Genomic DNA, 22,120 nt, shown 5'->3' with positions numbered 1-22,120 from the left:
TTTGATAGATCCCTGTTCTTTAAATAAAACAGGGTGCCCATTCTCACCTGATTGTCATCCCATTGATTGAAAACACCTGACTCTAATTTCACCTTCAAATTAACTGCTAATCCTAGAGTTTCACATACTTTTGCTACTCACAGATATGTAATATTGGATCATTTTCCTTAATAAATAAATGACCAATTATAATTTTTTTGTCTCATTTATTTAACTGGGTTCTCTTTTATTTACTTTTAGGACTTGTGTGAAAATCTGATGATGTTTTAGGTCATATTTATGCAGAAATATAGAAAATTCTAAAGGGTTCACAAACTTTCAAGCACCGCTGTATCTAGATTTATACCAAAGCCTAATAAATTGTTCCTTGGCCCATGACCCACCTTTTCTCCAAATTTCATCCAGATTGGTTCACCACTTTTTGAGTTGCGTTGGGAACGAACAAACAAAAGCAAACAAACAAAGACGAAAACAGAGCGCACTTATTTATCATCCAACAAAGTTGTCAGAGGTAATTATGTGCAAGGAACTGTGGGATTGCAAGCAGCAAGAAAAGATGAACCGGTGTGACTTTATGCAAATTGCAAACAGCAGCTGAGTATCCGTGACCAATCAGTTGAAAGATTTCTTAACTTTCTCTGTACGTTCTGTCTGTACGACATGGATTAAAAATGAATAACCGCTCTCTTGTTTCTATGATGGAATGTTGCAGCTCATTTTTTACATTACATTACAGGCATTTAGCAGATGTGCTTATCCATGGTGACATACAACATATCCAGAGCGGCATGGGGTTAGGTGCTTTGCTCAAGGGCACTTCAGCCATTCCTACTGGTCCAGGGAATTGAACCGGCAACCTTTTGGTCCTAAAGCTACTTCTCTAACCTTTAGGCCATGACTTTCCCTTTTTAAATATTTATAGATCGGTTCCTCCGTTATTTGTTTGTTTTGTTTGTTTGTTTGTTTGTTTGTTTTTAAAATGGTGCGTTTGAACTGGAATGCGTATCATTGGGTGCCGCACTAAATGCACATCTTTCAACTTCACAAGCCTTTCAAAAATATTTCCATGTTCCAAGCCAACTTGAATAAGTGTCTAATTCATTTGAAATCCATGATTTCCCAATTGACAGGTTTGTTCCCAACCTGCATTGCAGACAGACAGACACGCCCCTCATACAGTGAGGCACTGATGAAGGCAGAGGCGGGACTTATTCATGGCACGAATAGCAGATGTGTCCTGTTACAGTCCAAATACAGATGATAAATAAGTGCAGTCTGGTACCGAGTTTAGGAAATCAGTTAATTTGTGAAAACAGTTTAACAGATTCTGGGAAGTGTTCAACTTAATAGAACCCTGGCACATGCACTGTTGTCAAATATCCGATCAAGTTACAGGCGATGAGATGTGTAGGAAACTGACGCAACATGAACAAGGTTGTTTTCATAAGTCTGTGTTTTAGTGCAGGTAGTGTTTATTTGCATTGACTCCACCCACAAACTCACAAAGGGAGGGCTTTAACTCTTATTAGCTACATTTGTATGCATCCTAATAATAATTTGTTAATAACCAGATTCAAGCGGGATCAGAACGAGTGTTCTTCATGTAAACAGTTTGCTTAGAATGACATACACCCTCGTTCCAATTGAAAGAGGTGGTGATAATCCCTTTGATAGGAACGTATTAGTGATGTGATGATGCTGGGATGTTTTATGAAGGGGGAAATGTCGTGGGAAACATGCCAGCGATGCAGGATAGTTCTCATGTCAAACTCTATTCTGATTGTATAAAAATGCACACGTGTCTGATCACTTTCATGTAAATGTAAATGGTGCGTTCAGAATGAAAAATGTGTGTAAATGTGGCAGTTGTTACTGTTCTGAATGTATCTGTGTGTGCAGGGTGAATATTTAGCCTCAGTTAGGGGTCTGCAGCTGCATGTATTTTTCTTCAGGAAGCAGAAAACATTCAGGTAATATACACACACACACACACACACACACACACATATATATATATATATATATATATATATATATATAGTATGTATATGAGTACACCCCCTTTGAAAAGTAACATTTTTAAACAATATCTCAATGAACACAATTTCCAAAATGTTGAAAAGACAAAGTTTAATATAACATCTGTTTAACTTGTAACGTGAAAGTAAGGTTAATAATATAAACTTAGATTACACATTTTTCAGTTTTACTCAAATTAAGGTGGTGCAAAAATGAGTACACCCCACAACAGAAACTACTACATCTAGTACTTTGTATGGCCTCCAGGATTTTTAATGACAGCACCAAGTCTTCTAGGCATGGAATGAACAAGTTGGCAACATTTTGCAACATCAATCTTTTTCCATTCTTTTTATATACACACACACACACACACACACACACACACTTCTTTTGGTTGCTCCCGATTAGGGGTCGCCACAGCGGATCTTTCGTCTTCATTGCTCCCTGTCTTCCGCATCCTTCTCTACCACACCTGCCACTTTCATGTCTTCTCTCACCACATCCATGTATCTTTTCTTTGGCCTTCCTCATTTTCATGTGCCTGGCAGCTCCATCCTCAACATTCTCCTTCCAACATGCCCATACCATCTCACTCTCATCTCTCTTCCTAAGCTCTCCACATGTGCTGTCCCTCTGATGTGCTCGTTCCTTATCCTGTCCAACCTTGTCACTCCTATCGCAAACCTTAACATCCTCAACTCCACCACCTCCAACTTTGCCTCCTGTCTCTTCATTAAGGGTACTGTCTCCAATCCATACATCACAGCTGGTCTCACTACTGTCTTATATAGGGTGGAGCAGTTGGAGAAGGATTTCGGGAATCATTTGTGATAGGAAAGCCCCAGCAAAAGTGAAAGATAAGATTATCTTTCATTTTTGCTGGGACTTTCCTATCACAAATGATTCCCGAAATCCTTCTCCAACTGCTCCACCCTGCCTGTACTCTCTTTCTCACCTTACTATCGCAGCCCCCATTTTCCTGCACAGTTGGCCCCAGGTACTTGAATTCACCAACTTTCTTTACATCTACTCCTTGCATCTTCATTACACTCTCATCCCCATTCTCAGTGATGGATATACATTCTGTTTTGCTACTGCTCACCTTCATTCCTCTTCGTTCCAATGCATACCTCCATCTCTCCAAGCCCAGCTCAACCTCCTTTCTACTTTCACCACATATCACAATATCATCCGCAAACATCATGTTCCATGGTGACTCTTGCCTCACTTTGTCTGTCAAGCTATCCATCGCTATGGCGAACAAGAAAGGATTCAAAGCAGATCCTTGATGAAGTCCCACCTTCACCTTGAACCATTCAGTTGTTCCAACTGCACACCTCACTGCTGTTTCACTGTTCTCATGCATGTCTTGCACCACTCTAATATACTTCTCATTCACTCCACACTTTCTCATATAATACCATAACTCATCTCTCGGCACTCTATCGTATGCCTTCTCCAGGTCTACAAACACACAATGTAGCTTTCTCTGGCCTTCCCTGTACTTCTCCATTAACATTCTGAAAGCAAAAATTGCATCCGACGTGCTCGTCCATGGCATAAACCTGTACTGCTGTTCACAGATTGCTACCTCTCTTCTCAGTCTCGTCTCCAATACCCTTTCCCATAACTTCATGGTGTGGCTCATCAGTTTTATCCCTCTGTAATTACTGTCACTAAACAGGCTCCTCTGGTTGCTGATGACGGTGTGCAGAGGGTGACTGGCATCGTCCATGATGTTCAATAGTTTGTCCATAGACCTCTTCTCTGCCACCGTCACCAGAGAGTCCAGCTTTATGCCGACCACAGAGCCGGCCCACCTGATCAGTTTGTCCAGTCTGGATGTGTCCTTCTTGGATGTGCTGCCCCCCCCAGCACACCATGGTGTAAAACAGGACACTGGCGACCACAGACTGATAGAACATCCACAGGAGTTTCCTGCAGATGTTAAAGGACCGCAGCCTCCTAAGGAAGTATAGCCTGCTCTGTCACTTCCTGTATAAGTGATTGGTGTTGCAAGTCCAGTCCAGCTTGCTGTCCAGCCACAGCCCGAGGTACTTGTAGGAATCCACAGCCTCCACCTCGACTCCCTCGATCAGAACTGGTCGTGACCTTAGTCTGGACCTCCCAAAGTCAATGACCAGCTCCTTGGTCTTCGAGGTGTTGAGCTGCAGATGGTTCCTGTTGCACCACACAGCAAAGTCCCTCACCAGGCTCCTATACTCCTCCTCTCTGTCGTCACTGATGCACCCAACAATGGCTGTGTCATCAGCAAACTTCTGAATGTGACACAGCTCCGAGTTGTAGTAGAAGTCCGCGGTGTACAGGGTGAAGAGAAGAGGGGCCAGCACCATGCCCTGGGGTGCTCCAGTGCTGCTAATTACAGTGTCAGATGTGATGTCCTTCAGCCTGACGTACTGCGGCCTGTCAGTGAGGTAGCTGGAGATCCAGGTCTCCAGCTACCTCACTGACAGGCCGCAGTACGTCAGGCTGAAGGACATCACATCTGACACTGTAATTAGCAGCACTGGAGCACCCCAGGGCATGGTGCTGGCCCCTCTTCTCTTCACCCTGTACACCGCGGACTTCTACTACAACTCGGAGCTGTGTCACATTCAGAAGTTTGCTGATGACACAGCCATTGTTGGGTGCATCAGTGACGACAGAGAGGAGGAGTATAGGAGCCTGGTGAGGGACTTTGCTGTGTGGTGCAACAGGAACCATCTGCAGCTCAACACCTCGAAGACCAAGGAGCTGGTCATTGACTTTGGGAGGTCCAGACTAAGGTCACGACCAGTTCTGATCGAGGGAGTCGAGGTGGAGGCTCGGGGTCCACTCGCATCCTGTTCAGTTTGTCCTGAAGCAGTAGGGGCTGGATGGTGTTGAAGGCACTTGAGAAGTCCAAGAAGAGGATCCTCATTGTGTCATTTCCCTTATCCAGTTGCGAGTGGGCTTGGTGTAGCAGGTAGAGGATGGCGTCTTCCACACCAACACCTGCCCAGTACTCAAACTGCAGACAGTCCTAGGCATGTTGTACCTGGGGTCTGAGGAGGCTGAGGAAGAGCCGCTCCAACGTCATCAGATGTGAAGTGAGCGCCACCGGTCAGAAGTCGTTCAGCTCGCTGGGCCGATTCTTTTTGGGAACTGGAATGATGCATGATGTCTTTCAGAGGGTTGGCACTCTCCCCAGCTGCAGGCTGAGGTTGAAGATGCATTGGAGTGGTTCACCCAGTTCAGCAGCGCAGGTCTTCAGTAGTCGTGGACACACCTTGTCCTGCTGCTTTCCTGGGATGAAGCTTCCTCAGTTGACCTCTGACCTGGTCTGCAGTAATGCATAGAGGAGTCTGTGTTGAGGTGGGGGAGGAGGGGGCTGCTGTGATGACTGGGGGGAGGTGTGTTGAGGGAAGAAGGAGAGATGGCTGCAGTGAGGGAGAGGGTGGGGGGGATGTGGGCTGTTTGAACCGATTGAAGAAGTCATTCAACTCGTTCGCCCTCTCCACTGTTCCCTCAATGACTCTCGTCTTTGTATTGTGGCCTGTGATGGTTTTCACACCTTCCCAGACCTCCCTCATGCTGTTCTCCTTCAGCTTCTGCTCCTGTAGCTGTCCTTAGCTTCCCTCATGCAGCGTTTCACCTCCTGCTGTGCTGCTTTGATCGCCTCCCTATCCCTGCTCCTGAAGGCGGCCTTCTTCCTGTTGAGGACAGCTTTGACTTCCTGTGTTACCCATGGCTTGTTATTAGGGTAACACCGTACAGTCTTAGCGGGGGAGACCACGTCTGCACAGAAGTTGAGGTAATCTGTCAGACAGTGTGTCAGCCCCTCTGTGTCCTCACAGTGTGGGCTAAGCAGCACATCCCAGTCCGTGATGTCATAGCAGTCTCTGAGGGCATCTTCCATTTCAGGGGACCACCTCCTGATGGAGCTAGTTGTTGCAGGCTGCCTTTGAACCAGGGGGGTGTACTTCGGCTGTAGAAGAACCAGATTGTGGTCAGACTTCCCTAGTGGGGGGAGGGGTGTGACTCTTTATGCATCCCTTACATTAGCAAGTAAATTGTCCTGTTGTTCCTTGTTGGACAATCCACAGCCTGGTAAAAAGCAGCCAAAGTAGAGTCCAAAGTAGCATGATTAAAGTCCCCAGAAATGATCATAAATGCCTCAGGGTGCTGTGTCTGCAGCCTTGCTGTGACAGAGTGAATCCTCTCACATGCAGCGGCTGCATCTGCCTTCGGAGGGATGTAAACACAGATGGTGATCACGTGACTGAACTCCCTCGGCAGGTAACATGGCCGTAGGCTAGCAGCTCCAAGTCCAGGCAACATAAAACTGTCTTCACGGAGATATGTCCCGGGTTACACCAGCGGTTGTTAACATAAATGATGAGTTCCCCACCTTTGCTTTTCCCGCATGTGTTAGTATCTCTGTCGGCTCTCACAGCAGTGAATCCCCGCAGGTCCACGTTACCATCCGGTACAAGGTGTGTTAGCCATGTCTCCGTAAAGATAAATAAGCTGCTCTCCCGGTAAATTCGCTGGTTGTTCTGAGCGGAAAGCTCGTCGACTTTATTCGGCAGCGAGTTCACATTCCCCATGATAACGGGGGGAATGGATGGTTTGTAGCGTCGCCGGTTGTCCGCTAGCCTAGCCTTTAGCTTAGCTCAGGCTTTGCAGTCCCTGGGTTTCCTCCTCAGCTCGGCCGGGATGGGGTGTTGTGTCCCGGCTCGTCCCATTGTTTTCAGGGCCAGCAGCTCCTCTCTCGAAGAAGTGAGAAAACTGGCTCCTGGTTGCGTGTTAATTAAATATATCCATGTTATATAGTTAAATACACTGTCTTCATAAGAAGAGCAGAAATGTAAAAAAAAAAAAAAGGTGGAAAAAAAAGAGGTTTAATGAGCTAAAAACTACAGAGCTACTGGAGAGGTAGCCGTCTCACACAGCGCCCATACATTTATTATACCCATACATCTTCATCTTCTCTGTTTTCCTTGCTAACATGTCCATTGAAATCTGCTCCTATCAGCACGCACTCCTCCCTTGGTATACTTTTTACCACTTTATCCATCTTTTCCCAGAAAAACTCTTTCTCTTCATTCTCACATCCAACCTGTGGGGCATATGCACACACAACATTGATTACCACTCCTTGAATCTCCAACTTCATGCCCATCACTCCATCTGACACCCTCTTCACATCAATCACACTGTTGACCAACTCTCCCCTCAAAACAGTACCAACACCATTTCTCTTTCCATCGAATCCATAATAAAACAACTTGCATCCACCTCCAATGTTCTTGGCCTTGCTTCCCTTCCACCTTGTCTCCTGCACACACAAAATGTCCAGCTTCCTTCTTTCCATCATACCTGCTAACTCTCTTGCTCTGCCAGTCAGTTTTCCCACATTGTGTTCTTACCCTCAATTCTAAGCTTCTTTATTGTATGTGTGTGTGTGATTTATATATAAAATAAACACAAACACGCACACACAGTTGTGGTCAAATTTATATTCAGTGACATGAATGTCATCTTGGATATGAATGTCATGGCAATATTTGGGCTTTCAGTAATTTCTTTGAACTGTTCTTTTTCTGTGGCAGAATGTACAGCATACATATTTAATTAAAAAAAACAACAGCTAGAATTTGATGCACAAGTTTTAATTTTCTTTGGGTTTTCTGAAATCAACACAGGGTCAAAAATTTACATACTTGGATTATTAATTCAGAGGTGCTGAGACTTCCAAAATGCCTCTTATCTTGCCAAGGCCGAGGTCTCTTAACTTCCTGTTAGTGATCATGATTGGCTACAGCTGGTAGCTTCTCTGTGCCTTCATAAAAAGGATTTGTTTACAACAGTCCTTGGATTGGCCAACACATAGTAAATTGGGAAAGTCCAAGGAGCTCTGTGCAGATCTGAAAAAGAGGATATACACAATATGTAGTGAAAATTCATTATGTCTGATTATTATAGCTATTCTTTAAGTTCATTTCTTAAGACACGTATTTTTTCGTATGTTACCTCGTTTGTTGACAGTTTCGGCGAACACTTCCACCTTCTTCAAAACAGTCACCAGATGTCGAGTGGTGACGTGCCTTATCAGCTGATGTTACTCTATGGAGGCGTGAACGTCCCGCCCAATTTGACAGGTAGTTCACGCCTCCTGCTGTCAGGTTGCTGCCCCAGGACTGCGCTCCAGGTGTGCGACAGCGCGTAAATACAATACAAGAACAAGAATTCTCAAAAACAAAAGCACGCCATATTAAAAAACTAAATAGACTTATCAAAAAGAAACAAAATAAATGCAAGGACAAGCAAATAAATGAAAAATGGATATGCAACCTGTCTAAACACATACAACAGCAGAACGCACTATACTCTCACGGGGACTAAACTATGCCATCACACCAAATAAAATCCCGAATGAAGAATTCATACTGGCTACGGAACTAGCATGCAACATGTTACAGGATCAAGGACAGAAAGCCGCATTAAGGAACGAAATAGCAGGCATCCTCACCTCAGCTAAACCGCCACCCAGAAACACAACTAAACAGGAAATGGAAGCCATCAGAACACTCACAAAGAACAAGAAAATAACAATACTACCGGCTGATAAAGGGAGGACCACGGTTATCATGGACACTAATCAATATGAAAAACAAATGAATGAAATGCTCACGGACCCAAACACACATGAAATACTCAAAAAAGACCCGACAGAGGAAAAGAAAAAAAGACTAAAACTATTACTCAAACCGTTAATGGACGACAACAAAATTGATAAACAAACATACAACCACCTCATCCCCACAGCAGACATCACCCCCCGGATATACGGCACACCGAAAATTCATAAACCCGGAGCACCACTAAGACCCATAGTAGACAGTATAGGATCAGTTACTTACAACCTTTCCAAGACACTGGCAAGCATAATTAAACCACTCCTCGGACTCACGGAATACTACTGCAAAAACTCAAAACAACTGGCGAAAGAACTAAAGGAAATCAAGATTAAAAAAGGATGAAATCTTTGTATCACATGACGTCATATCCCTCTTTACAAAAACACCGGTCACAAACACTCTCAACATAATAGAAAACCGGTTAAAAGCAGACAGAACCCTGAAAAAACGTACAAAACTTACAGCACAGGACATAACAAAACTATTACATTTCATTTCCACGTCCACATATTTCCAATTCAGAGGTACAATCTACAGACAAAAAGAGGGATTTGCAATGGGGGACCCGCTATCTGCCACTCTATGCAACTTTTTTTATGGAGGATCTGGAAACCCGAGCCATAGAAACAGCACCGGATGACTGCAAACCTATCTTCTGGAAAAGATACGTTGATGACATTCTTGAAATAACCAAAACAGGCCACACACAACAACTCACGGATCATTTAAACTCCATAGGCAAGACAGGCAACATCAAATTCACACACGAAGAGGAAACGGACAAGACAATAGCATTTCTGGACCTAAAAATACACCACACAGAAGAAGGTAATATCAGAATTACAACATACAGAAAACCTACACATACCGACCAATATCTTCTCTGGACGTCTGAACATCCCATAGCACATAAAATGTCAGTAATCAGAACACTATACGACCGAACACAGAACATCACGGAGGAGAAAGACAGACAGGAGGAGGAACAACACATCCAACAGGCATTAAAAAACTGCCAATATCCACCGTGGGCAATTCGAAAAGGAAAATTACAGACACAAAAAAAGGAAACAAACAAACAAGAAAAAACACAGAAAAAACAAACCGAGGCTTTGTCACATTACCATACATAAAAGGAGTTACAGAACGCATCCAACGATCCATGAGGAAATACCACATCAACACCCCGGTCAAACCATACAAGAACCTCCGACAGCTGCTAGTTCACCCCAAAGACAAAATACAACTGGACAATAAATGCAAATGTCATATATGAAATCCCTTGCCGATCATGCAATAAAGTCTATATTGGTGAAACGGGCAGATGCTTCCACACTCGCAGGAAAGAACACCAATTAGAATGTGAAAAAGAAACAACAAAAAGACTCACAAGATCCGAAAAAGAAAAAGCAAACCAAGAAAACTTAAAATCAGCTATTTCAGACCACTGCAAACGACAAAATCATATTATGAATTGGGAAGAGGCCAGAGTCATTCGCGCTGAAGAGAATAGATATCAGCGTTGGATTTTGGAGGCAGTGGAGATACGAAAGCGGGCGCAGAGGACGATGAACCGGGATGAGGGAGCGTACGCGCTGTCACACACCTGGAGCGCAGTCCTGGGGCAGCGACCTGACAGCAGGAGGCGTGGACTACCTGTCAAATTGGGCGGTACGTTCACGCCTCCATAGAGTAACATCAGCTGATAAGGCACGTCACCACTCGACATCTGGTGACTGTTTTGAAGAAGGCGGAAGTGTTCGCCGAAACTGTCAACAAACGAGGTAACATACGAAAAAATACGTGTCTTAAGAAATGAACTTAAAGAATAGGATATACACAACTCCGGAATGTCTCTTGGAGCCATTTCTAAACAACTGCAGATCCCAAGATCAGTTCAAACAATTGTATCCAAGTTATTGTGAGGTGTAGTCACTTTGCGAAACACTTTGCTTCAAGAAAACCCAAGCTATCAGTCTCAGCTGAAAGGAAATTGGTTTGGATGGTCAGGAACAACCCAGGAACCACCATGGCACAGCCCTGCCATGAACTGGAAGTTGATGAATCACTTTCTAGAGTTCAGATCACCATGGACTAAGAGGCTGCTATCTAAGAAATAATGCCCTGGTCCAAAATTGACACTTTCAAGCTTAAGTAAAGTTTGTCCACACGGACAAAGAAAAAGCCTTCTGGAAGACAGCTGTACAGTGGTGTTTGAAAGTTTGTGAACCCTTTATAATTTTCTATATTTCTGCATAAATATGACCTAAAACATGATCAGATTTTCACACAAGTCTTAAAAGTAGGTAAAGAGAGAACCCAGTTAAACAAATGAGACAAAAATATTATACTTGTTCATTTATCTATTGAGTAAAATGATCCAATATTACATATGTGAGTGGCAAAAGTATGTGAACCTCTAGGATTAGCAGTTAATTTGAAGGTGAAATTAGTCAGGTGTTTTCAATCAATGGGATGACAATCAGGTGTGAGTGGGCACCCTGTTTTATTTGAAGAACAGGGATCTATCAAAGTCTGATCTTCACAACACATGTTTGTGGAAGCGTATCATGGCACGAACAAAGGAGATTTCTGAAGACTTCAGAAAAAGTGTTGTTGATGCTCATCAGGCTGGAAAAGGTTATAAAACCATCTCTAAAGAGTTTGGACTCCACCAATCCACAGTCAGACAGATTGTGTACAAATGGAGGAAATTCAAGACCATTGTTACCCTCCCCAGTAGTGGTCGACCAACAAAGATCACTCCAAGAGCAAGGCGTGTAATAGTCAGTGAGGTCACAAAGGATCCCAGGATAACTTCTAAGCAAGCTCTCTCACATTGGCTAATGTTCATGAGTCCACCATCAGGAGAACTCTGAACAACAATGGTGTGCATGGCAGGGTTGCAAGGAGAAAGCCACTGCTCTCCAAAAGGAACATTGTTGCTCGTCTGCAATTTGCTAAAGATCACGTGGACAGGCCAGAAGGCAGGCGCACACACACGTGCACACTTGTCTCACTATCCTTGTGAGGCCCTTCCACTGACTTAATAATTACTGGTTAATTCATGCTGTGCCTGCACCTAAACCTAACTTTAACCTAAGTAATGAAAAGGAAACTTTTTTAATTTTTGTTTAAAAAACCCAGGGCAGCAATTTCCATGTGAGACTAGTATGTAGTGTGTGTGTGTGTGTATATTAAAATGTGTGTGTGTGTGTATACATACTTGCATGCATGCATACACACACTTTGTGTGTATGAGGTGGCAAGGAGGCATACATGATGATGAACAAAATCAGTCGATGGAAAGAACACTTCTCTAAAGGCCCGGTCCCACTGGCCGATGGACACAAAACGTATGCAAAAAGGACACAGCGGACGAACAAAATTTCGGGGGTGGCTCTATCTGTTTTCATCCGCTCCAGAAATGGACAAAATTGGCGAAAATTTGCGAAAACAGAACGGAAAAGAACGGACGTGGGTAGTATATAGCGGGGATGTTAAACGCATGTTCATAGGAAGCCTAGCGGATGAAAGCGGATGGAAGTGGATGACAGCTCCGAAGGGGTTACCGGTGATAACTGAGAAGCGGACGCATAGCAGAAAGAGCGGATGCATAGCGGATGAAGGGGATGCATCACGTACGCCTAACGGAAACAAAGGGGATGTTGCGCGGATGTATATCGGATGCAGACCGTTCACTGCGCATGCGGGGGGTATGAATTGCGTCTGCTCCGCGGATATAAAGGGATGCAGCACGCACGCCGTCGGCATAAAGCGGAAAGACGTGCTGGCGGCTACATCGATACATCTCTACTACTAGATGATTTTCTCCCCCTTTTTATACAAAATATCGATTGTCCGCTAGGTGTCCTTCTACATACTCTAGACATACTCCAGACATCCTAAATATACGAGATACATCCCAGATATAAACGCTTTGTCCGTTTTGAATACTTTATATACGAGATGCATACGCTTACATCCTTTCTATTTCCGTGCTACTAACGATGAATAGACGTTTCATGTACCTTATCTTTCCTCCCTCTTTCCGTTTTCAGCTGCAGCGGATGTGAATTGCGAGGATGCCCAGAGGATGCAGAGAGGATACAGCAGACGTTTAACGGATGATAACGGACATAGAACGTTTGTTGCTCGTATATGTCGCGGATTTACATCGTACACGGCGGAAAGTTCATCCGTTCTAAAAGTTTTGTGCAGCTCAAAACTTTTTGCGCGGATGAAATCACAGTGGACGGATGCTCGATGGATAGAGCATATGAAGCACGTATGCAATGAGTACACAACGGATGCATAGCGTTTTCCAACGGATGGCAAAGATTTTTTTTACATTTTACATCCTCTTTGCATCCATAAGTGCAGTGGGACCGGGCCTTAAGCTCTTGAATAGAGAATCACACATGGATCCTGCAGTTTTAGATACCTTAGCTCAACAGCCTATAGCCTACACAATGGAAAGGCCACCCACTGTGGAAGAGGTACGCAACTCCATTGCGACGCTAAATCTTGGAAAAGCAGCTGGACAAGATGGATTGTTTGCCGAGATATTTCGGTTTGGAAGAGAGCACTTAACTGAGATCATGTACAGGGTTATCTTAGACATCTGGACCTGTGGAGTAGTCCCAAAAGAGTGGAGAGATACTGTTTTGATTTCTTTGTACAAGGGCAAGGGTGTCCGTGAAATCTGTGAGCACTATAGAGGCATACCACTATTATGTGCAGCTGGAAAGATCTTGTCTGGCATAATTCTTTCTAGACTGAATGACCATAACTGTGTTAGAGTCCTTCCAGAATCCCAGTGTGGTTTTAGAGCAAATAGAGGAACAACAGACATGATTTTCACAGCGTGCCAAATCCAAGAAAAGTGTGTAGAACAGGGCTAGTACTTGTATCAGGTCTTTGTCGATCTTACAAAGGCATTTGATACGGTTAACAGAGAAGCACTCTGGATTATTCTTGGAAAGCTTGGCTGCCCCTCACACTTCATAAACCTGGTCAAGTCCTTCCATGATGGCATGGAGGCTTCTATAATTGTCGGCGGCATCATGTCTGAACCCATAAAACTGGAGAATGGTGTTAAGCAGGGAGATCTAGTTGCACCAACTTTGTTCTCCATCTTCTTTTCCATGGTTCTTATGGATGCATTCAAGACCTGTGACCAAAGTGTGTATGTGCGGTATCGTAGTACAGGCAAGCTTTTCAACATGCACTGCTTTTCAGCTAAATCAAAAGTTCTTCTAACGATTGTCTGTGATCTCCTTTACGCTGATGTCTGTGACCTGGTCTCCCACACTGCTGCTGATATGCAGTGTTTGATGGACAGGTTGTCCGAGTCATGCAAAGCTTTTGGTCTGATAATCAGTTTGGATAAGACAATCATCATGTTTCAACCAGCTCCAGGTGCAGCCTATGTACAACCTTCCATTTGTGGATGGGAAGAAGCTGAAAGTCGTTGGATCACTTTACCTACCTTGGTAGCATGATATATATTTCATCGTCAATGTTCCCTTGACGATGAAATCTCCCTCCGGCTTAAGAAAGCCATTGATGCCTTTTCTGCTCTTCAAGACTGTGTATGGTCTCAAAGGCTTGAAGAAGAAAACAAAATTAGATGTCTATAATGCTTGTTCTTTTGAAACATGGGTGACTTATAGGAAACATTTTAGATCTTCTGGAGCGCTTTCATCAGCCTTGTCTGCGATCAATCCTTGGCATCCAGTGCATCACGCATATTCCAGACGCAGAAGTACTGGAGCAAGCCGATACACTCAAACTCAAATACACAAGCGCTGCCTTCGCTGAGTGGGACATCTGGTTCAGCTGGATGAAAGCCGTATCCCCAAGCAGATATTTTACAGAGAGCTAGCTGAGGGGAAAGAGACCTCAACAAAAACCCAAGAAGCATTTCAAAGACTGTGTTAAAGATTTCCTGTTAAAATTCGATCTTAATATCTTAAACTGGGAAGAACAGGCTGGTTATAGGAATACTTGGAGGAAACAGATACACGGAGGCTGTCGTTCATTCCATGCTAAGTCAATAGGCTGGGCCAGAACCAAAAGAGCTGCCCGCAAAGGAGAGGAAGTAGATACAGATGTGCCTCAGTTCCGCTGTAATGAGTGTGGCCATATTTGCTTGTCAAATGCAGGGCTTCGAAGCCATCTCAGAAGTCATACAGACCACCCCCCTACAGACTATACTCAGTTCGTTCCGGCAGACCCACTTATGTGTCATATCTGCAAGAAAGTCTGCAAGAGCCGATCTGGACTTTGAAGACATTTCAAAACTCCTCAAGATCCACCTGGCGGAACCAACGGTCAGGCCACAACCATAGACCTAGTTTGCAGTATTTGTGGCAAACTCTGTAAATCACTCGCTGGCTTCAAAAGTCACTGTCGATCTCCTGTGCGTAGGAATAATCAGCCATTGGTCAACTTGTCAACGATGGTCTTGCTCGTCAAACGAGTAGACAGCCATCGTGTGTGTGTGTGTGTGTGTGTGTGTGTGTGTGTGTGTGTGTGTGTGTGTGTGTGTGTGTGTTAAATTATGCATACACACATGTTGATAGTGTGACACAGCTGTTACTGTAATAGAACTGTGAGTTTAAGGGTGTGTGCACAAGCCCAGTGTCATGCTTGAGCCATGTTTTTGCTCATGTTTGGTTTCTAGTTACCAAAGTGGCCGAATTCTAATTCATTTATCTTTTAATATAGATTCTCTCTGAAGCCTACGGATAAGAAAGGTGCCAGAAATGCTTTCACCTGTGTGGCCTGTCACCCGAAAGACGACTGCATCGCTACTGGACACGAAGACGGCAAAATCCGCCTCTGGTGAGAGTCATGAGTGTTCAGACCCGCACACAGTGTATACATGGTGATCGAACTGAGGATTTAAATTAATTGATGTCTTTTTTGTTTTGTTTGTTTCTCAGGAGAAACTTCAATCAGAAGAAAGAGTACACATATTCCACTCAACACTGGCACCATGACACCGTTAACACCCTGTGTTTCACTCCGGAGGGTAAGACACACCCACTTAAGCCACCGCAAATCAGTAATCACCATTTTTCTCTGTGTGTTTGAAGCCATGACCAGCTGTCTGACGTGACCGAGTCATGCTGGAGCTTTGTAGAAGAAACTGTTTAAAACTCTGGTTTAATTCTTGTAATATTTTAAAATTTAGCTTTGTCAGTTAATTAACTCCAGTATTTTCTGTAACTGCAGCTCATGTTAATGCTTGTATTTATAATTTCTGTAGTAATGTAGAAAAATGTGTGTGGTCCTTGATATGTTGAAGATTTCTTTAAGTAGGATGTTTATTTAAAAGTTTGAAGAAGGAGTCTACAGTGTCAGAGGTAAAGCTGTAACTTGGAGGACTTCATGATACATGACAAGCTGTGTATATTTTTCTCTTTTTAACTTTGAAAGAGAGACTGGTGAGGGGAACAACTGATTATAGCTACTATAACACAATTGAGAACAGGAACGGACTCATTTCATGGACATTCCACAATATTAAATGTAACTATAAATGGATAAGAAGTGTCAGGGGCCTCGACGACCTGATCCCCAAACACAGCGGCTAGCTGTTGGGACATGGAATGTCACTTCGTTGGGGGGGAGAGCCTGAGCTTGTGCGGGAGGTTGAGAGGTACTGGCTAGAGATAGTTGGGCTCACCTCCACACGCAGCTTGGGCTCTGGAACCCAGCTCCTCGAGAGGGGCTGGACTCTCCACTTCTCTGGAGTCGCCCATGGTGAGCGGCGGCGGGCTGGTGTGGGCTTGCTTATAGCTCCCCAGCTCAGCCACCATGTGTTGGAGTTTACCCCAGTGAATGAGAGGGTCGCCTCTCTGCGCCTTTGGATTGGGGAGAGGGCGCTTGCTGTTGTTTGTGCCTACGGGCCGAATAGCAGTATAGAGTATCCAGCCTTCTTGGAGTCCCTGGGAGAGGTACTGAGAGGTGCTCAGATTGGGGACTCCATTGTTCTACAGGGGGACTTAAATGCTCACGTGGGCAACGACAGTGACACCTGGAGGGGTGTGGTTGGGAGGAACGGCCTCCCCGTTCTGAACCCGAGTGATGTTTTGTTATTGGACTTCTGTGCTAGTCACAGTTTGTCCATAACAAACACCATGTTCGAGCATAGGGGTGTCCATAAGTGCATGTGGCACCAGGACACCTTAGGTCGGAAGTCGATGATCGACTTTTGTTTCATCTGATCTCCGGCCCCATGTCTTGGACTCTCAGGTGAAGAGAGGGGCTGAGCTGTCAACTGATCACCACCTGGTGGTGAGTTGGATCCGCTGGCGGAGGAGGAAGCCGGACAGACCTGGCAGGCCCAAACGTATGGTGAGGGTCTGCTGGGAACGTCTGGCCGAGCACTCTGTCGGGGAGGTCTTTAACTCCCACCTCCGGGAGAGCTTCTCCCAGCTTCCGTGGGAGGCGGGGGACATTGAGTCTGAGTGGACCATGTTCTCTACCTCCATTGTAGACGAAGCTATTCGGGACTGTGGCCGCAAGGTCTCCGGTGCCTGTCGTGGCGGCAGTCCCCAAACCCGGTGGTGGACACCGGAAGTAAGGGATGCCGTCAAGCTGAAGAAGGAGTCCCATCAGGCCATGTTGACCTCCGGGACTCCTGAGGCAGCTGACTGGTATCGGCAGGCCAGGTGTGCCGCAGCTCGGGCAGTTGCGGAGGCAAAAACTCGGAACTGGGAGGAGTTCGGGGAGGCCATGGAGAAGGACTATCGGTCAGCCTCAAAGAAATTCTGGCAAACCGTCCGGCGCTTCAGGAGGGAGAAGCAGTACTCTGCCAACACTGTTTACAGTGCGGGTGGGGAGCTGTTGACCTCGACTGGGGATATTGTCGGGCGGTGGAAGGAATACTTTGAGGATCTCCTCAATCCCACAGTCATGTCTTCCATAGAGGAGACGGAGGCTGATGACTCAGAGATGGACTCGTCCATTACCCAAGCTGAAGTCACTGAGGTGGTTTGCAAGCTCCTCGGTGGCAAGGCACCGGGGGTGGATGAGATCCGCCCTGAGTATCTCAAGTCTCTGGATGTTGTGGGGCTGTCTTGGCTGACATGCCTCTGCAGCATCGCGTGGCGGTCGGGGACAGTATCTCTGGAGTGGAAGACTGGGGTGGTGGTCCCTCTTTTTAAGAAAGGGGACCGGAGAGTGTGCTCCAATTATAGGGGAATCACACTTCTCAGCCTCCCAGGGAAGGTTTACTCCAGGGTACTGGAGAGGAGAATTCGACCAATAGTCGAACCTCGGATCCAGGAGGAACAACACGGTTTTCGTCCTGGTTGCGGAACACTGGACCAGCTCTATACCCTTCATAGGGTGCTCGAGGGTTCATGGGAGTTTGCCCAACCAGTCCACATGTGCTTTGTGGATCTGGAGAAGGCATTCGACCATGTCCCTCATGGTATTCTGTGGGGGGTGCTTCGGGAGTATGGGGTTCGGGGCTCTTTGCTCAGGGTGTCCGGTCCCTGTACGAACGGAGCAGGAGTCTGGTTCACATTGCCGGCAGTAAGTCAGACATGTTCCCAGTGCATGTTGGACTCCGGCAGGGCTGCCCTTTGTCACCGGTTCTGTTCATAATTTTTATGGACAGAATTTCTAGGTGCAGCCAGGGGCCGGAAGGAATCCTGTTTGGGAACCACAGGATTTCATCTCTGCTTTTTGCGGATGATGTTGTCCTGTTGGCTTCTTCAAACCAGGACCTTCAGCATGCACTGGGGCGGTTTGCAGCCAAGTGTGAAGCGGCTGGGATGAGAATCAGCACCTCCAAGTCCGAGGCCATGGTTCTCGACCGGAAAAGGGTGGCTTGCCCTCTCCAGGTTGGTGGAGAAGTCCTGCCTCAAGTGGAGGAGTTTAAGTATCTCAGGATCTTGTTCACGAGTGAGGGAAGGATAGAGCTTGAGGTCGACAGGCGGATCGGTGCAGCCTCCACAGTGATGCGGTCGCTTTACCGGTCCATTGTGGTGAAGGAGCTGAGCCAAAAGGCGAAGCTCTTGATTTACCGGTCGATCTACATTCCGACTCTCACCTATGGTCATGAGCTTTGGGTAATGACCGAAAGAACAAGATCGCGGATACAAGCGGCCGAAATGAGTTTCCTTCTCAGGGTGGCTGGGCGCTCCCTTAGAGATAGGGTGTGAAGCACAGTCACTCGGGAGGAGCTCGGAGTAGAGCCGCTGCTCCTCCACATCGAGAGGAATCAGCTGAGGTGGCTCGGGCATCTCTTTCGGATGCCTCCTGGATGCCTCCCTGGGGAGGTGTTCCAGGCATGTCCCCCCCGGGAGGAGGCCCCGGGGAAGACCCAGGACACGCTGGAGGAACTGTGTCTCTCGGCTGGCCTGGGAACGCCTCGGTGTTCTTCCCGAGGAGCTGGCCGAGGTGTCTGGGGAGAGGGAAGTTTGGGCTTCCATGCTCAGACTGCTGCCTCCGCGACCTGGCCCCGGATAAGCAGATGAAGACGAGACGAGCATGTTTTCGTAAATTGAAGTCTCAAAGGAGTGTCTTGTATCATTTCAACTTTCACGCCTTTCAAGAAATTTGGACTTTTCTTTGTACAGTGTACATAACATTTGCTATGATTGTTTTTCTATAATCTTGATTTCGATATTGACATTAATCCTGCTTGTTATTTCCATTCCTTGGATTTAAGTGTGGTTTATTTCCTGTAGGTATGCACCTACTGAGTGGAGGGGTGGAGTCTGTGCTCATCCAGTGGCATTGTTCCGAGGTCAATAAGAAGGATTTTCTTCCTCGTCTGGGTGGAGCCATTGCTCACATCTCCGTTTCTGCAGATGGCCAGACATACAGCACGAGTCACTTGGACAACAGTACGAGACTCCATACACATGTTCCTGAAAAACATGATGATGATGATAATAAGAATAGCTTTATATAAATGTTTTGAGTCTTGCATAAAAGATAGAAAACTAGACAAGGAATCAAATAAACAGTATGTATATAAAGAGAATAAATACAATGTAAATTAATAAATGAAGATTTAAAAATTTTAAATGCTGTTTAAAATGAGAATCTAAAAAATTACCATTTTAAAAACGCATTCATTTATCATTTAACACCTTTAATCCTGGGTGTCTCTTTTTTTTTTTTAATTTCTTCTCTTTTTTTTTATTTTTAATTTATTTTTTTATTTTTATTGTCTTTTTCCTGTAATCCTTCCAGAGATCACGATCATCCACTGCAGCTTCAAAGTATCGGCATTGATTCAAGGCCTAGTCCATGGTAAACACACACGTACATGTACAGCCTTCATTACTTCACTATGACTCAGCAAAAAGGGCACGTCTTTCTCTGTGACTTGATCTCCCCCGTTGCCTTTCAGGAGATGCCATTCGCACAGATCTGATGATTGACCCGCGCAGTAAAGCGCTGGTGCTGAATGGAAAACCCGGCCATCTTCAGTTTTACTCCCTACAGCGTGACAAGCAGCTTTATAGTGTACGTGCATATTTCTCACTTACAAACTCTCTTATGATGGACATAACGTAGGTTTGGTAAATTTGTACAAAATGTATCATTTTGGCACAAATTCAGTATCAATAAAAGTGTGAGGTTGAGCCCAAATAAGTGAGGAAAAAGTCCAACTTTTCAACATTGGAGCAATCTAGTAACCGTGGGATGCTTGTTGGTGTCAGATGGTATTTCAGAATTTGCTGAACTGTGGGGATTTTCATGCACAACAGTATCTAGAGTTTAAACAAACTAAAACTGAAATAGCAAAGAGAGTCAATTAGAGTATTATTTTTGTAAAGTCATTTAGGAGAGTCATTTGGGCCACAGACAGATAAAAGAAGGTATACTGTGCTGCAAGAAGTGTCATTTAGGTCACAGAGAGTCTAGTTTATGCCACAGAGAAATCTTTAGGCCACAGAGAGCTATTGAGCCACAATTAGAGTCATGTCGGGCTATAAATTAAGTCAGTTAAGCCACAAAGAGAGTCACTTTGACCACAAAGTGAGTCATTGATGCCACAAAAGGAGTCATTCAGGCCCCAAAGAATCATTTAGTCTATAAAGTCAGTTATTTTGGCCACAAAGAGTCATTTCGGCTGTTGATGAGTCCCTGACACTACAAAAGGAGTCATTCAGGCCACAAAGAATAATTTAGACTATAAAACAAGTTATTTTATCCAGAAAGAGTCATTTCGGCCATAGATGAGTCATTGATGCGACAAACGGAGTCATTTAGGCCACAAAGAATCAGTATATAAAGGGAGTTATTTTGGCCACAAAGAATCTATTTAGTCACTTTCAGTCAAAGCTACATAAAATTGCTTCACATTAACATAAATTTTTAAGCTGTAGCCGCTTGTTTTGGAATGTTTTCTTCACGGTGCACAAAAAAAAATTTACTCTTTTCTGTGTGTAAAAACATGCTTCCTGTTATTCTGTACACTAATGCAGCCTCGCTGACTTCACTGATTTAAAAAAAAAAAAGTCGAGAAAATCTCGAGCAAGAGCAAGAACCCTGAAACAGTGTCTTATTATTTTAAATTGTTTACGTTGCCCCATGTGTGTATCGTGGCTGATCACATGGTACAGTCTGTGTTATGCAGGTTTCCACTGGAAAGGGGAATATGGTGTAAGCTTCTTTCACATGAGATCACATGAGCTACAGAGAGATTTTCTTTCCTTTTTTTTTTTGTAAACATGAAACTGCCTTGTCATGGCTCTGCAGGGCTTTGGTGGGATTAAAGAGTTACATAAAACTTGCAGAATGGAAAACTACTCTCACGTGTTGTCTTTACACTGAATTTATCAATTTTACATTTTGTGCAATTGCTGAATTCAGCTGGATACTCTTAAATGATTTCAGATTGTGTGTGCATAGTGTTAAATCATTGCATTGACATCTAACAAAAAAAAGTAATGAGGAAAATGTTTGCTGTAACACATTACTGTTGAGGCGGCACGGTGGCGTAGTGGTTAGCGCTGTCGCCTCACAGCAAGAAGGTCCGGGTTCGAGCCCCGTGGCCGGCGAGGGCCTTTCTGTGTGGAGTTTGCATGTTCTCCCCGTGTCCGCGTGGGTTTCCTCCGGGTGCTCCAGTTTCCCCCACAGTCCAAAGACATGCAGGTTAGGTTAACTGGTGACTCTAAATTGACCGTAGGTGTGAATGTGAGTGTGAGGTTGTCTGTGTCTATGTGTCAGCCCTGTGATGACCTGGCGACTTGTCAGCGGCTAGAGATAATGAGATGAGATGAGCCATTACTGTTGAAATTTAATTTAAAAGGCTTTTTAATTGATCAAGCAACTACATTTTTACTTTTCGCCATCCCAGTTGTGCTCCAGTTTGCCATTTTAACACACACACACGCGCGCGCACTGAAAACAAAATAGAAGCATACAGTAGAATT

At 44.8% G+C, this 22,120-nt stretch overlaps 1 protein-coding gene across 2 annotated transcripts in view; it reads left to right on the top strand.

Moving 5' to 3' along the window:
* Positions 1–22,120, top strand: part of wdr75 (WD repeat domain 75) — a 99,483-nt gene that overhangs the window by 19,329 nt on the left and 58,034 nt on the right. For both annotated transcript variants that reach the window (XM_060929032.1, XM_060929031.1), the window contains exons 6-11: positions 1,900–1,970; positions 15,438–15,554; positions 15,656–15,744; positions 19,418–19,576; positions 19,929–19,988; positions 20,089–20,204. In XM_060929032.1, the coding sequence (XP_060785015.1) occupies positions 1,900–1,970; positions 15,438–15,554; positions 15,656–15,744; positions 19,418–19,576; positions 19,929–19,988; positions 20,089–20,204 (612 nt within the window). The remainder of the gene's footprint in view (positions 1–1,899; positions 1,971–15,437; positions 15,555–15,655; positions 15,745–19,417; positions 19,577–19,928; positions 19,989–20,088; positions 20,205–22,120) is intronic.

Source organism: Neoarius graeffei, chromosome 9 (assembly GCF_027579695.1).
Source record: "Neoarius graeffei isolate fNeoGra1 chromosome 9, fNeoGra1.pri, whole genome shotgun sequence".
Taxonomy (NCBI): domain Eukaryota; kingdom Metazoa; phylum Chordata; class Actinopteri; order Siluriformes; family Ariidae; genus Neoarius; species Neoarius graeffei.
The sequence above is the reverse complement of the archived record's forward strand: the minus strand, read 5'-3'. Positions and strand labels throughout refer to the sequence as shown.